At 43.0% G+C, this 15094-nt stretch overlaps 1 protein-coding gene, 1 long non-coding RNA gene and 1 other non-coding gene across 4 annotated transcripts; 2 read left to right on the top strand and 1 right to left on the bottom strand.

Moving 5' to 3' along the window:
- The first annotated feature begins 86 nt into the window (after positions 1–86).
- Positions 87–1514, top strand: LOC108243001. Its single transcript, XR_001808870.3, has 4 exons — positions 87–208; positions 461–535; positions 719–768; positions 953–1514. It is a non-coding gene; the product is annotated as an uncharacterized LOC108243001 (long non-coding RNA).
- On the top strand, positions 806–877 carry LOC112450947. The gene has a single exon (XR_003039679.1). It is a non-coding gene; the product is annotated as a small nucleolar RNA SNORD49 (small nucleolar RNA).
- LOC108242999 (fas-binding factor 1 homolog) lies at positions 1273–14884 on the bottom strand. 2 transcript variants are annotated; one of them, XM_017428175.3, is made up of 30 exons: positions 14762–14884; positions 10962–11006; positions 10816–10858; positions 10678–10747; positions 10532–10582; positions 10315–10444; positions 10135–10215; positions 9964–10014; positions 8420–8557; positions 8217–8337; positions 7952–8091; positions 7771–7864; positions 7261–7683; positions 7112–7177; positions 6995–7041; positions 6655–6704; positions 6524–6571; positions 6305–6427; positions 6098–6198; positions 5763–5969; positions 5464–5571; positions 4688–4827; positions 4445–4563; positions 3888–4010; positions 3628–3804; positions 3294–3470; positions 3084–3221; positions 2900–2999; positions 2691–2821; positions 1273–1407 (listed from the first exon to the last, which is right to left on the bottom strand). In XM_017428175.3, the coding sequence occupies exons 3-30, from the start codon at positions 10836–10838 to the stop codon at positions 1333–1335; spliced, it is 3252 nt and encodes a 1083-aa protein (XP_017283664.1). In that variant the 5' UTR covers positions 10839–10858; positions 10962–11006; positions 14762–14884; the 3' UTR covers positions 1273–1332. The 2 variants fall into 2 exon arrangements, with proteins under 2 accessions (XP_017283664.1, XP_017283662.1); XM_017428173.3 differs by lacking the exon at positions 14762–14884 and adding an exon at positions 11683–11848.
- Between the last annotated feature and the right edge of the window lie 210 nt (positions 14885–15094).

Here is a 15094-nt window from a genome sequence, read left to right as displayed (position 1 = left end):
AAAAAAAAGTAATTTACGCTTCTAGAAGTAGGCCACGCCCCGATCCAAATCACGTGACTGGCGATATAAAAGCGTCTCATCGCGAGATTTTGGGTCTGTTGCGTCTCTGATGCTGGAAGGAGCAAAATGTCACAGTCGGTCCTGGTTTTCACTCAACAAACTTTACTTATGTGTCATTATAAAGCTCCAGGTGATCCACCTTGATAAGGTAATGTGTAATTTATTAGTTAATAAGACTTTGGTGTCCTCGGTTGACTTTAAAGCTTGCCCGTAGACAGACTGCTAGCTTGCTAGCTGTTAGCTTACGGCACAGACACGTGTAACTAGACCATGCGGTGGTGTGGTCGCCCTCTATAAAAAGGGTGTTATCGTAAAACCAGACAACGTGAATAAAACTTGATTGTATATAGTGGACTAGGACATGTTCAGTGTTTTAACATACAAATGGTTTGACTTTCAGGTTGCTATTTGAAGAAGTGTGACTGATGTGGACCATCTCCATGATCCTGTTGTCCTCAAAGGACTGTCTTGAAAGGTAAAACTTTAGAGAAGTGGTGGAACAAATGTAATACCTCCCATATGCAGTGCATGTGATGAGTTTTGTTATCCCTGTCTGAAATCATTCTGTGGAAATCAATGTGAACCTGAACCACTGCAGGTCAATGTTTTAATCAAGTTAATGCAGTGTGAATGCCACTAATGAAGTGTGTTGTTACAGGTTTTCGGGTATGATCCTAAACGACTGGCAGGATGAAGCAGGCTGAAAAGGTTTGTGCTGCTCATTTCTTGCCGTCCACGCTGCCACTTCGGTGATGAAAACTGCTGCATAGGAAGTGCCGTCTGACGCGATAGCTGACGATTAATAGCGGTTCTGAGAAACTAGTCAAATATTAGACTTGTATAATCTCAGCACCTAATGCAGGTGATTAAATGCATCCAACTTTTTGTACAGGCATGTTGGGAGAGAAGCAAGACTAATAAGGTGATGCATGAGCCCTGGAGATGACACAAACAGGTAAATAATGGGAGATCTTATGTAAAGTCAAGCCGGTGACGATACAAGTTATCCCTGTCTGAACTCGGTGTGGAGTCATGGTAAGGTAACCTGAGGCTTGTCTGCAGATGCCTTTAAAGAATGACTTCAGCTTATTGTTGCTCTTGTAGTCTGCTAATTGGTCTTTTACTTTACAGGAGGAGATGATGAAGAAGCTGACCCAGAACCAGCCTGGAATAATCAGGAGGTCTAATACAGAGAATAAAAAAAATTATAAACTTGTATAAAATTTATTCAAGTATGTTGTATGTGATTAATGAAATGCATCCAGATGGCGCTCAGTCAGTCAATCTGTAGGATTTTTTCTTTAAGTTTTCTAGGAAGACCTGCTCCTCTTGGAGGAATTCCTGGTCCTGTAGAAAAGGGCAGACAATTCAAAACATTTAATGAAAACATTTTGATCTGTCAGTATATTTTCTTGTATGTACAACAAAAAAATAAACTTGTCTCTAAACTGGAATCTTGTTTATGCAGCTGAATACTTGAAGCATTTTGGCCTCTTTAAAACACTTGTTTAAAGTAAATCTCAACAAAAACAACAGATGGGAATTATATTGGCTCTATAGCTGACTGATGTAATTGATAACTTGGATACTTATAACAAAATTTATTCATCAATTAAAATTTCAACAAAAGCTTCACAGGTTCCTCCACTTAAATGTTTGGCATATGATCATGTAAGACTAGATTTGTTTTAATTATGGGAATCATAAATCCTATCTCAGACAAATTTACATTTGGAAGATGTTTTTAAAAACTGAAATTGTAAACACAGACTTAAGGATATATTGTAAAAGTGTGCGTTCAGAGGAAGTGGCTGGTTACACATTTAGCTAATGATGGTCTTCAACACAAACACAGCTGGTCAGTGCTCTACAAATAGTGCTTCAGATGCTTAACAAGCTGTTACTGATCATGCATCTTATTTTGGTATAAAAATAAACATTTCTATTAAAGTTGCATAATAAAAGGACTAGATCTCTGAATTTTCAGCTGTAATGTGCAAACGGACCGATGTTTCTGCAAAACTGGAGTCAAAATCAGAGCCCAGGGTTGACTTGGACTCTGAAGACTCCAGTCGTGTCAAAACATTCAGCTGTTTAAACATTAAAGCTGAAACCGATCAGAGACATTTAGCTCCTTTTTTCTATTTTGTTAGATTAGTTCTAGCTGTGAGGCACCTGATCCAGACATTTACTGCCATGTTGATGTTAGGAAAACTTTTTTTTAGCAAAGTTTGTTAAATAAAAGAAAAAAAACCACTTGTGTGAAACAGATCGCTGTCACAGGCTGCTAGTTCTCATATTTGTTTATAAAAGAAATAACCAGGCATGGATTTAAAACATACAGCAACTGTAGGACATATTCTCCATTCGTAAAGAGTGATCTGGAGTTTTCTTTGCTGAAGGTTATTTCATTAAAACTTAGAAACACCAAACTGTACGCAAACACCACTGTTATCCCTTTTCAAGTCATTGTCTGACTTCTTTTCATTCTTTGCACAGAAAGCGTGGCTCAGGTTTCATTTCACCGTGTTGTATTTGTGTAACTACACCTGACCAAATAAACAGCTCTCATCACTACTTATAATTCTTCCAAAGCTTGTGGCTGTCTGAGGTAAGTTCTTTTTTGTTACCTTTTCAGCGGTGTACTTCCACAGGGCCAGGCTTGCCTCCAGCGTCATTGATTTATAGTTTGGAAAAGCACTGGAGGGAGGGATATTCTGGGATGTTGTCAGCTCGAGGCTGGGTAACACTGTAACTGTATCTACAGGAAAAAAAAAACGGTTCACATGAGGTTTTTGGCATCTAAACCAATGTTTTTAAATTAGATAATTAACCCCACCTGGTAAAACGCTAGGGATCATTTGTGGTACAGGTGAGAGGGAAGAGGTCTGTCTCGTCTTTTCTGTCTCATCCTGCAGATGATTTAACCTCACGCGTTCCTGTAACAGCAGATGTTTAGATACTGTCCCAGCCGTCGTTTCCTGGATGTGCTCTCTAAAAGAACCCCCGGCCCCCCCATGCACCTTTAGCGTGCGTTGTTCCAGCTGCCTCAGGCGCTCCGTTTGGGAGTGGATGTTTCTCAGCCGGGCTTCGTGCTCGGCCTCCACGCGCCTTGCCTCCTGCAGCGCTCGTTCCCCCGCCTCGTACCTCTCTGCGGCGAGCTGCGGGGAGATCAAAAGTCACTCGTCTGCGCTTGGCGACACGCTGGGGGAATTGGTGGAGCACGAAGTCACCTTGCTGAAGGCCTCGACCTCCTGGGCCCGTGTTTTCAGCCTCAGAGCGGCGCTGCTCATTCTCTCCTTCTCTCTATCCAGCTCGTCTCTTAGCCTCTCCAGAGCGTCTCTCTCCTGCGTCACAGTCATCTCCTTTTGTTTCAGCTCTGCCGAACGAAGCTTCAGGTCAGCTTGTTCCTACAAACAGAAACAGAAAAATATCACATCTGTGTCCAATATGTGCTGAAAAAATGAACGTTTACTTATAAAATGCAGCAGAATTTCGCTATGAAGCTGCAAACACAGTGTTCTGATCAACATGTCCATTAAAGAAATGAGAAGATGTAAGGCTGACCTGTGCCAGACTGATGATGGAGCCTTCTCGCCTCTCTATGAGGCTGCTCACCTCCCGTTCAGCCCTCTCGTGCCTCTGTTTCTCCTCAGCGTGGAAGTGGGCCCACTCTGCGGCCAGCTTCCTCCTCTCCTCCGCGCAGCGCTGCATCACGGACTTCTGCTCCTCCAGCAGCACGCTCTGAAACGGGAGACGACACAGACGGGGTTGGGACCGGGTGGAGTTGAGTTTCTGCTCGAACCGCGGCGTCTGGCAGCTCTCACCTTGGCTCTCTCCAGCTCCTCTCGTTCCAAGGCGAGCTGCGCGGTGAGCGCGCGCCGCTCATCCTCCAAGCCCCTCTGGGTCGACTCTGCCTTGGCCTGCTCCGCTGTCACCTTCCAGCGCTCCTGAAACGCACGACACAACATGCAGCGGGCGAGGGGCGGACAGTGATGTTTTTACTTACGGCAGTGAGTTCAACAGTCTGTTACCAAAATATTTCATGAACCACAGAACACATTTTAATGAAGTGGCTATAAGTCAGTCAATTTGACAGATACTGACCTAATATTTGTCGTGGTAGTAGCTGAGACTTGTTTTAAAGGAAAGCTAGGCCTTTAATATTTTAGATGTTTTGCAGGATGATGTTCAGATTTTTTTCTTTTGTAACCCTCCTGCTTTATAGTGACCTTTCTCATCCATTTGTATTCATCATTCATAAATGTTGCTGTTATTAGAACTTTGGATTTAACCGTATAGACAAGATGTACTTCAAATTTAATTTTAAAAAAAAGAGCTCCTCCGGCTGCTGTTATTGAACGTTGTGTTTTTAAATTCGCACCTTCTCAAGCTGCCGCTGCTGCTCGCCGAGCTGAGTGTCCATCCTGGAGATAATTTCCTTGAGGTAAGCTCTCTCCTCCGCCGTGGCTTTCTGCTGCTGGGTTAGACGATCCTGCAACGCTGGTAGGGGAGGAAAAAAAAACAAAAACATTTGTGGATGGACTTTAACCCGGTCGTGCTCTGAGACCACGGCGGGCCTCGCTTTGACCTAAATGTACGGGGAGCGTGTGGAGGCCCGGGGTACTTTGAAGCTGCTCATCTCGGTGCCGCGCCCCTTGCTCCAGGCCGTGAGCCGTGTGCTCGTGTGTGCTCTCCACCCGGGACGCGAGCTCTCCGAGGCGGGAGGAGAACTGCTCCATCTGCTCGATGACTCCTGCCAGAGATCTGCACCAAGATGGAAAACCTCATCAGGCAGAGTTCATAAAATGGGAATGTTTAAAGACAGGAATAAGAAGCGGCACAGCGAAGAGACATAAAAAAAAAAATTATTTGTCAGTGTGAATGCCTGGAATATAGTCTTTTGCACACTTCCCAGCCTTCAGGGGAAAATCTATCCTAAGCTGCTGAACAAAATGATCCTGCAGGTGTTTAAATCTTAGCTTTAGGAACAAAACTGCAGGTTTCATCCTAGCTGTGGAACACGGGACAGGCTCTTCATTCTTGTTAGGATCCTAGAAGACGAGGGAGAACCAGTCTTCGAGACTCACAGCTGTGTCCCTCATGGCGCATTAAATATGATGAGGTACTCGTAATTTTATTGACTGGAAACCTCCGGGAGGCAGCCAATTAGCTGCTCCGTGTCTGAAGCCATGATCGTCAGCCTGAAAATGGGGGATCTGCAAAAACTGGTGCTGGGAATGAGCTGCTGCCTGGTTCCCTTTGGCGTCTTATACGTGACTCCAGGCAGGAGACTGACCGTCGGACCAGAGCAGCGTTTGCAGTGATGCTGTTACAGGCTGCCAAGGTGAGGAAAGTTGGAAATGCGAAGGTCTGTCCTTTTTTTCCATGATACAGACTCACCTGGTCTGAGATGTTGCACTTGTAACAGCATCTATCTCTTCGTCCTTTAGTCTCTTCAGTCTCTGAAGCTGATCCTCGTGGTCTGTTTTCATCTCCAGGATAGATTTTCTTGGTTAGAAAGAGGTGAAAGTGTAAAAAAAATAAATAAACTGAATCACGAGCTAAATAATCTTAAATACAGAACTTCACAGGTTATTTAATGATTAAGCAGGTTCATTTAAATCAAACTGTATTTACAGTAAAGCAAAATGTATAAATTCCTGTTGTTTTACGCTCAGTTTTTGTTTTTCCAGGTTTACCTTTGGAGGTCTCTGAGTCTCTCCACCTCGCGGTCTCGGTCCTGCTGGGCTTGGGCCAGCTTTCGATGGTACTGAGCCTGCAGCGCGGCGCGCTCCTGCTCGGCCGATCGGGTCAGCGCGTTCAGCCGCTCCATCAGCTCCTCGCACTCCAGCCGCGCTCGCGTCTCCCTCTGTGCCGCCGACTCCTCCAGCAGCTTCACGCGAGCCCTGGGACGGCACAATCATTTTTTTCAATCTTGCACGCACACACATGCTGCCGTAAGCGCAGAGAATCAGGAGTGAGAGCCCCTGACCGTGGGGACGGCACATTTATACGTCATCAAAGAGTTAATTACTTGTGCGCGTTCTCCAGGAGCTCCACGTCCAGCTCGTGCCGCTGCTGGATATTCTCTAACATCGCTTGGCTTTGGTCTCGCTCCAGTTGCAGCATCTTTATCTGGATTATAAAACATTTATTTCGAAAGAAGCCGAATCCAGAAAAAGGGACGAGAGAGTGAAGCTGGGGAGAAGCAAATCATTTCCCCTGCTTGCGTCAGGAGTACCTGTCCCTCCAACTGGATAATCCGGGCCTGCAGAGCCTGCTGATCTCCGTGTTGTTCTTTATGTTTCTGCAGGACCCCCGCATCAACAACCCCTCCTAGACCCAGCAACTGAGTCTGCATCATCTTTGGAGGAGGAGAAGCAAAGGCCAAGAACAAAACGGGTCAACATTCTGATTTAAAACAAAATCTGTAGGTGGAGAAACTAAAGTCCGTCCTCACCTGCTGCTGTAGTAGCAGCTGCTGCAGATTGTCTGCTGCCAGGGACACCTGTTCAGAAGAATCTGGGCGTTTAAACACTGCTTTGTCATGTGCGATCGGTAGATTTTTTATTTTTAAAGCGGCAACAGCACCTGTTTCTGGACAGCAGCTGATGAGCCCTGGCTCTGGCGTTGTTGTGGAACTGCGAAAAGGACAAAAAGGCAAATAACGATCAGACGGTAAACGCTAAAGGGCAGCATAATATTCAGTGTTAACGAGAACATAATCCCACCCAACGCTGTGACACAGAGGTAGAAAATGAGAAAATGGTGAATGTTGCAGGGTTTTACTCGGCTAGGATTACATAGCAGCATGTGGTCTGAGTATGAAAACTAAAATGTTCTTGTGATGCTAAAATGTCCCAAAAAGCGGAAGCTGTCCTATGAAAACATGATCATCTTGAAATTGTGTACGAGTTGCAGAGTTTCTTACCTTGACTGGGCCTCTCCTCTCTGACAGGGGTGGAATGAGCTGCAGGGCTGGAAAAAAGAACCGTTTTACTGAACTAAATCTTTGCAAAATGATGAATTTACAAACGAAAGATCTCACCTGGTTTCTCTGATCGATGGATGTGTGTCTTCTTTGCCTCTTGCAGTGTAGGATGTAACTTGGTTACTAAAAACAAGATCATTTCATCAGTTATTCCTGCTCCTCTGCCAGCGTGTTATCTCTGTTCTTGTGTGAGCGGTGCACAGTACCTAAGAGCTGAATTAGTTCCTAATGAGTCCTCCAGTATGGACACTTTTGTCTCTGTGTTTGACACTGACAGGGTCTTCTTCCTGCTTAGTGCCCCGGCTAACCAGTCGTCCTCCTCTTCATCGTCCTTTCTCTGGCTTTTAAGAGCCTCCGATTTGCTCGGTTTGGAGTCGGCTTGGACGTCTTTCCCAAGAGAAGCGAACTGACTTCCAGTCAAAGAAGCTTTTCTCTCCAGTACAGGAGAGGAGAGGACCTTTGGAGACTCAGCTGCCGTTTTCCCCTCCTTGGAGCCTCCTGAACGATCCGACTCGTCGTTCGTTCTCAGGCCGAGCCAGTCGGCCGAGTTGCGGTGTCGACTCGTAGCGGGGGCAGCGGGCTTTGGTTTCTTCTCTGAAGCCGAGATGCTGACGTCCTCTGTGGAAAATCTGATCACGAGAAGAAAAAATGAGACACGTTTACTCATTCAACAGATCAGAGTAAGTGACAGAAACGCCACCCGGGTTTGGACGCACCTGACAGACTGGCGGCGGGACTGGCGGCCCTCGGGAACGGAGCCCATGGTGGGCTGATAGGACCCGAAGGTTAAGTCGTCATCTAAGGCCGTCTCTGATCAACGTGAGCGCAACAACTTCATTATTCAAACGGCCATTCGCACCAAATATCTCGCGCCCCAAAACCCCACCGTTCTGTCACCTTTTCCACTGGAGCTCCTCTCTTGTTGCTGCTTCTCGTGGGACCTCTCGCCCGTGGGGGGTCGCTCCAGAGGACGTGGCGAAGTCAAGCCCTCCAGGATGTCACTGATTCTCGTGCGGGGTCTCTGAGGGACGTCGCCTCTGGCAAAAACCCAAAAAAAGGACAAAGGAAAAAAATTTAAAAGCAAGCACGCAGCAATTATGTATTACGTGAGCACATTAAACAAGGGCAACGATAAAAGCCAGAGAATAAAACAAAACTTTACTTCTCCTTTGAAGACCAAAAAGGAGTCTCTTTCTTCCTGGGATTGTTTTTATCTTGGTCGAATTCAAGCGCGTCCATTAGGTCGTTGTCGAAAGTGAAGATGTCTTTATTGGACGTCTTTGCTGTTGAAGAAAGAAGAAGATTCAGTGTTTGGTGAATACTTGTAAAAAAAAAAAAAGCTTCTCGGAAGGTTTGTGGGATTACTCGTTCCGTTCTTCGGGTTGGGAGACGCCGACGCAGATGGAAGAGTTTTCTCAGGCTTGGTCTGTCGAGGTTTAGGTTCAGGCTTGGCTTCGTTTGGGAGCAAAGCGTCGAGCGGATCAACCGGGGGATTGCAGAGGCCTGCAGAAGGACCTCAGAGTTACAGTTCGTCCTTTATCGAAATGTCACGATACTTAGACAGGCAAAAGACTGAACGTGCTATGAAAATGAGTCTATTCTTTGTAATATATTGTTCTCAACATAGAGAATGGGAAAGGAGCACCTCTTAGCACCATAAAAAGAGTTAAACTCTGCTAAATTCTGGTTAGTAACAGCTGGCAGCATCTTATAGGTAGAGAGACAAATAGATTGATCTAAATATGAGCAGTTTCTGAAGACTTGTTAAAGATGAAAAAAGAGGACAGCTGATACAAAAGGATAAAGAACCTAAACACAAATAAAATCTAAATCCAGACTTCCTCAGGAGGCAGGACATGAAGGCTGGCCTGCGGTGTGTGAGCTCAGTGTCAGTGAACATCTGTAGGAAGACCTCAGAAGACCAGGACAGCTCAAGGATGTCTTGCATGTTTTTTGTGTTTGATTTTTTTATTTTTTTATTTTACAGCCTTATCTAGAGTACCGGGAATTTTCAACTGATGCAAAATGTCAAATTCTATAAATATTTGTTAGGAGAGTTACCAAAAAAAAAGTAATATGCGGGTGAGGAATTTAGGCTTAACACACAAACCCTTCGCTTTGGGAAAAGGCGTTCGGTGATTCTTACAAAACGTCAGAATTTGATTTAATCCTCCAGCTTCACTGGAGAGCAGCGTCTGTGAGACCCCCCCACCCCCCACCACCCAGTGTCAGGAGAGTGAGCTGAACCACCTGGAAGCTTGCAAAGTTTCCCTCTTATCTGCAATTTATTGGGAAAATTTCTGCTACGAGGCGATTCATAGAAACTACTAGACGAGGACCTCTCCATATTGAGGAAACATCTGGCTCTGTCGGGCATCCAAATATTTGGCCTGCCAGCTCAGTCACCACAAAACCACTTGTGAGAATATGCATCTTCTTAGAAAACATTGTACAAGACTTACACGGGCTGCTAATTACATTTTCAGTATTTGAAAAAGCACATTTTGGTACTCTGTCCTAAAGCTGGTGGTTTGTGGATAAGCTGTCAATTTCAGTGGATATCAAAGATCTGCAAACATGACATTTTTGTCTTATAAATCGTAATTTTGATCTTAATCTTGACAATATTTCAACAGAAGACGTTAATGTTGGGTTTCATGGCCTCCAATAAGGTTTCACTGTTGTGTGATTCAGGCTATAAACACGATCTATAGCTCTATATTGTGTAATTTTTATTTTTTCTCTTTACTTTCTCTCTAAAGAAACCTGAGTTATTAATTGAAATATTCATTGAAACACCAAATGTAAATACTTCCAGGTGTACATGATTGTGAAGTGTATCAACGACAGACACTTTATCATAGAGTTAATGATGTTACAAAACCACACACACATTCGCACTCAAGTACCTTTGATTTCTGATGTCTGACCAAGATGTTCATCCTCCCCTTCGCTGTTATCTGAGTATAAGCAGTGATTTAAGACAAGCAGTGAGTAAACAACACATTTACCTTTTGTGTTATGTTACAAAAACCTAAATCTTGGATGTGGATGTGGCTGTGTCGCCGAGGCTCTCTCACCGGCGAAAGTGAACTTCTTGTAGCTTCGCACTGTGGATGAAGGAGCCGCGTTTGGTTTCTTTCCTCCTCCTGCGGCTTCATCTTGGTTGTAAAAAGGAAGCAGACCAACCCTCATCTGAGTCAAAGCTGCTTCGGAAAGTAAGAATTCTTTTGGTGCGAGAACAGGCTGCACCCAATTACCTGTTCCCTCTGGAGTTTGGGGACTTTTTAAGGGAGCTGAGTCTTTCTTTAAACCTTCAGCAGCAGGTGCAGGAGCTGCAGAGTTTTTCTTCTTCGATGGAAAGAGGTCAGCCTCCATGTCGTCCATGTCCTGAGTAGACAACACTTTGGTGTACCATGTGCTGCACAATGACAATGGATTTTACTGCTGATGTTTGCACATTTGATAATGATCTACCTTCAGGTTCCTCAGCACGTCACTGGGATCAGCCACTGAGACGTCAGAGTCCTTAAACACGAAGAATGCAATAAAATAAATGGAAGAATAGAATAACACAAAAAGGACTAAATAAACGGGGTCTGTTTCACGTTTTAAAACTATACCTCAAAGTCCAAACCTTCCTTCTTTACCTCCTCTGCCAGCTTACTGAACATCTTATCGGCGGGAGACGAGCTGGAAAAGCAGCAAAATGTGACTCCCAAACAGGAGAGGTAAGAGTTTATCGTTTGTGGTCGACTTACGGATGTAGTGGTCCACCCCGCATTCTCTTTGACCGCACTGGTTCTGGAGGATAATAAGGAACAACAACAACAAAAAACACATTAGTAACATTAATGGCTGATAAAACATACTGTTAAGCTGCCAAAACAAATAAAAACTCACTTACTTTCATCACCAAACAAGCTGTCAAGCAAATCATCTCCAAATGGATCTTTAGGAAAAACACAAAAAGATCATCTTAGATCATCTTATTCCAGTTAAAACAACTTTGATAACTTCACTTTATGTTCACATATTTAAACCAAACACAGTCCACCGTAATGTACTTAGATTTAGCCTATTCTAAACACTACATTTGTGTACTATTTGCTGTATTTAAACTCCTCTAGGGTTGCCAGTTTGGCTAGTTTCCGGTTAAACCATATTTATGCTATTTTAACATGTTCAGTTTAACACAATATACATTTATTTTTATTTATTTCCATTCAAAGTGAAAAACACACCGTACGCTGCCACAAATAGAGCGATATTTCTTTCATTTATAAATAAATAACATTCCACCTAACAAAAACAATATTATTTTTTTAAAAGTACTCTCTCTGACTGTAACTTGAGGGAAGCTAACAAGCTAACGCTAGCTAAATCTGATTAGGCGTCTCCTGTCTCCAATAGTAACCGCGCCGTTATGCTAGTTAGTATTTGCCCTCAAATATTAGCATTTCGTTCAGGTTACAAAACGACCGCAGGTGGCAGGTTGGAGTCAAATAGCTGTAAATGAATACGCATTTATGTGGACAGCTGGCTTTAGCGTTACACGTTTTTAAAGTTGTTCAATTGAATTTCAAGCAACGGGGCGATAAAATGAATCACACCGCCACTGCAAATACCTTCGTCCATTAGCCCCGTCGCACAGCTCAACTAATTCAGCTTTCAAGCTTAAATCTTATGGGTTTTTTTAATTTACAGCCGAGCAGCAAAGAGTAAAAAAATAAATAAAACAGGCTTCTATGCCTGGGACATCTAGGCACAGAAGAACGAGCCAGCCAGCATGGGCTTCCTGTTTATGTCGAGCTGCATTCTGGGTAGTGTAGTTTTGACGGACCGGTGGGAAATATACACCTATAAGATGCTGTTTAATTTGGACTGTCCGAAAACAAATTGACTTTGCATACCAGCTGGCATCTTTACTTAATTGTAAAAGCTATTTTTGGAGAGCTTCCGGGATAGCTGACCACCAGGGGGCATCAGAGTTTAGAAAATCAGTCATGTGGAAATCCATTGCAGTGAAACTGAACAGCAGGATAATGAAGACTGTGTTTAAGTCGGAGAGGTCTATGCCAGATGCTGCACTATAAAGTCACTGAATTCAATGCAAATTACCCCTCTTGTGTAAGCCTATTGTGCTATGAAATGGTAAATGGACAGCTTTTATAATGCGCTTTTCTAAGCTTAATCTCCAACCTTCCAACTGCAGGTAATCGCTCTTTCTCCCAAAGTCAACGCAAAATTTATGCCACCGTTTTATAATGACGGTCTAAAACATCATCCTGGAACAGACTTTTTATTGCGTATGGATAATGTTTTTGCCCATGTCTGTGTGTTTGCGGAGTCACCTGTCTGTCTGTTACTAAAATATCTCATGAACCACTGCAAATTTTGCTAAAAATTTTGCCTCTACAACTGATTAAGCTTTGGAGTCAACCTGATCCAAGATGACCGCCACATCCCACTGATCTTAAATAAGGAACGCTAGGCCTTCAATTGAGTGTCGGAATCAATGAAATACGTGAAAACATCTCATTTTTCCTAATATCCTCTTGTTTATCCTTGTCTCCAAACAAAGATTTGTTTACTGGACATGGTTATGCAAACAAATCTGTTTAAAACATCTGGCCCGAAACACACAGCGGCTTTGCTTAAGAGCTGCTGGCAGTCAGGGGGAAAGTCCTTAACGTGACAGTGTTTCTATCATCCGTTTGGACAAATTTGCTCCACATTTCAAGCTCAGTTTCGGACAAATTAAATGGAACATTAGAACAATTCTACTATCGGGTTTTCTTAGTGTGCGTGACTCACTTCATACAAGAGGAAAGAGGTTTATTATCATATTGGAAAGAAAGTTTTCCACTTTCTGTTGATGTAGTTGACATTTTAAATGTGGCAAAGATTAACAGCTGGCAAAAGAAAAACAACTGGTTGCACGACTGATGTAAATATCAGAAAAGGTTTTTATTTTATTATTTAAAGTTATTCCTAGCACATGACAGAAAGATTCGGTACGTCACTGACAATCAGTAGCACACAAAGGCTTTATTCAGTCTTACAGCTCTGAAAAGCAAATACTGTAAATCTGTAAGGTTGACAGGATGGCTCTACTTGCCACATTCATATTAATACATGACTTCGACCTTTGGAAATCAGGACACTTAGAATGATACTAACTCCCTATTTAATGGATACGTTTACCCCAAACACTCAATTTGACAAAAGAAAAAAAAATACAGATTCAAAGTGTTCTTGTGGCATTTTTACACTGTTTGAGGCACATTTTTGTCACATAAAATAGCAGACATATTGTCCATTTACAGCTTTTTAAAATTGTTTTCATGTAATGAATTAGAATTTATATTGCATTAAATTATAAATGAACTGATTCTAAACTAAATGGATATAATTCCACTGTAACAACATAGACTTGAATAAGAATTATTTAATTTCTCAATATGGTACCCTGTCTTTTTTAGTAAATTATTCATATGTAAAAAAAAAAAAGTCTGACTTATTGTTAATAAAAACCATTTTTCTCAGATTGTACCTTGCAGCAGCACGCCCAGGCACCTGCTGTCTGAAACACTTTGAGGTAATGTGTTAAAGGTTCCTCTCATTTAAACCCAAACCCAAGAAATCTCTTTCAAATCCTGATTTTTGACCCTCTAGAGGGTGGCAAAAGTGTCATTTTCAGAACACCTTTTTGCGATGCAAACCTTCGACAAGCAGATGGGTTGATACCAGCCAACAACAGCGTCGACAAAATCCATTCAAGTGCCACCAGAGAGACACGCTGACTTTTATTTTGAAAAACGTCAACGCGGCACCTTCCCACGCAGTTATTTGGAGGTATGAGGAAGTGTAGCTTTGTTTAATAGTTCTGTAAAGCAGAACTATGGATCACATAGTTTGAAAGCTGAGCTCAAGCTTGAAAGCTGATACTTTGGTACGAAAATGAACAGCGCGGACAACAATCCACACGTCTTAGGCGGGGCAAAAATCAGCATTTTTTTAAGCCAGAAAAGATGGTGGCCTGGTTCTGTGTGTGTATTTGACTGTCTGCCTGTCTGTTAGCAAAATATCCCCTGAACTAGAGAATGAATTTTCCAGAAAAGTAATCACTGGATGTATGTCTACAGCTAATTAACTTTTGGAGTCAATTCAAGATGTCCCCCACAGATAATCGATCCTACCAAACACAAAAATGGCTTCAACTTGGTCAATATTGCACATTTTGTGCTAAAATTTGGTGTGGTGGTAGCTGAGACTGATCCCCAACACATACTTAGAGTGCTAACAGACTGCACAGCATGTTTATTTAAATCTTTGGCGTGCAAGGCAACGAGCAGCGTGCGGTTCTTCACAGAATGCCAGCTTATCGATTAGACTTCCTGTGATGTGTGCTCTGAGTTTGTGACTTTCTCACCCTTTCATGTGCACAGAAAAAATAGGTGCATAATCCACCATAGGAAGGGAAAACACAAGGAGGATCATATGTCCTCTTTAAGCCTTGGCGTCAGGTCAAAGTTTAAAGCCGTAATTCATTTCTAATGCAGACAGCCATGTTGTAAAGTCCTCATTTGTCAGGTCAGCCTCTCCAAACGGAAATATACTCTGTGTTGACTCGGTTGTCGCTTCCTGTTCCAGCAATGAGAGCATCTGTTGGACATTTGGAGGGAAGGTTTTTGCAAAACAGACCTCTCTGTTTGCGTAGGCCTCCATTTCTCTTTTGTTCTTCATGGTCCTGGTGAGAGGGTTGGCGTGAGGTGTCAGCAGCAGATGAATCAGGATCAAAGGTTCCGTGAAGCCTTGAGCTCAGGCGACGCTAGAAAAAAAAAAGAAAAGAAAAGAAATGAATCTGAGTTTGCGTCTGTTAAATTTGACACTGTTTGTATCTGAGAAAAGGAACACAAGTGGCTCCTAATGTTTGAAGTTATGAATAATGTTGGAAAATTAAAAAAACAACTCAGTGTCCGTGAAGGAATTCAGACAACAAGTGTAATAAAACACATCAAAGGCCTAAAAACCACA

Source organism: Kryptolebias marmoratus, linkage group LG12, assembly GCF_001649575.2.
Source record: "Kryptolebias marmoratus isolate JLee-2015 linkage group LG12, ASM164957v2, whole genome shotgun sequence".
In the NCBI taxonomy this organism is placed as follows: Eukaryota; Metazoa; Chordata; class Actinopteri; order Cyprinodontiformes; family Rivulidae; genus Kryptolebias; species Kryptolebias marmoratus.
Note: the sequence above shows the minus strand (reverse complement) of the source record. Positions and strands in the feature narration are given on the sequence as shown.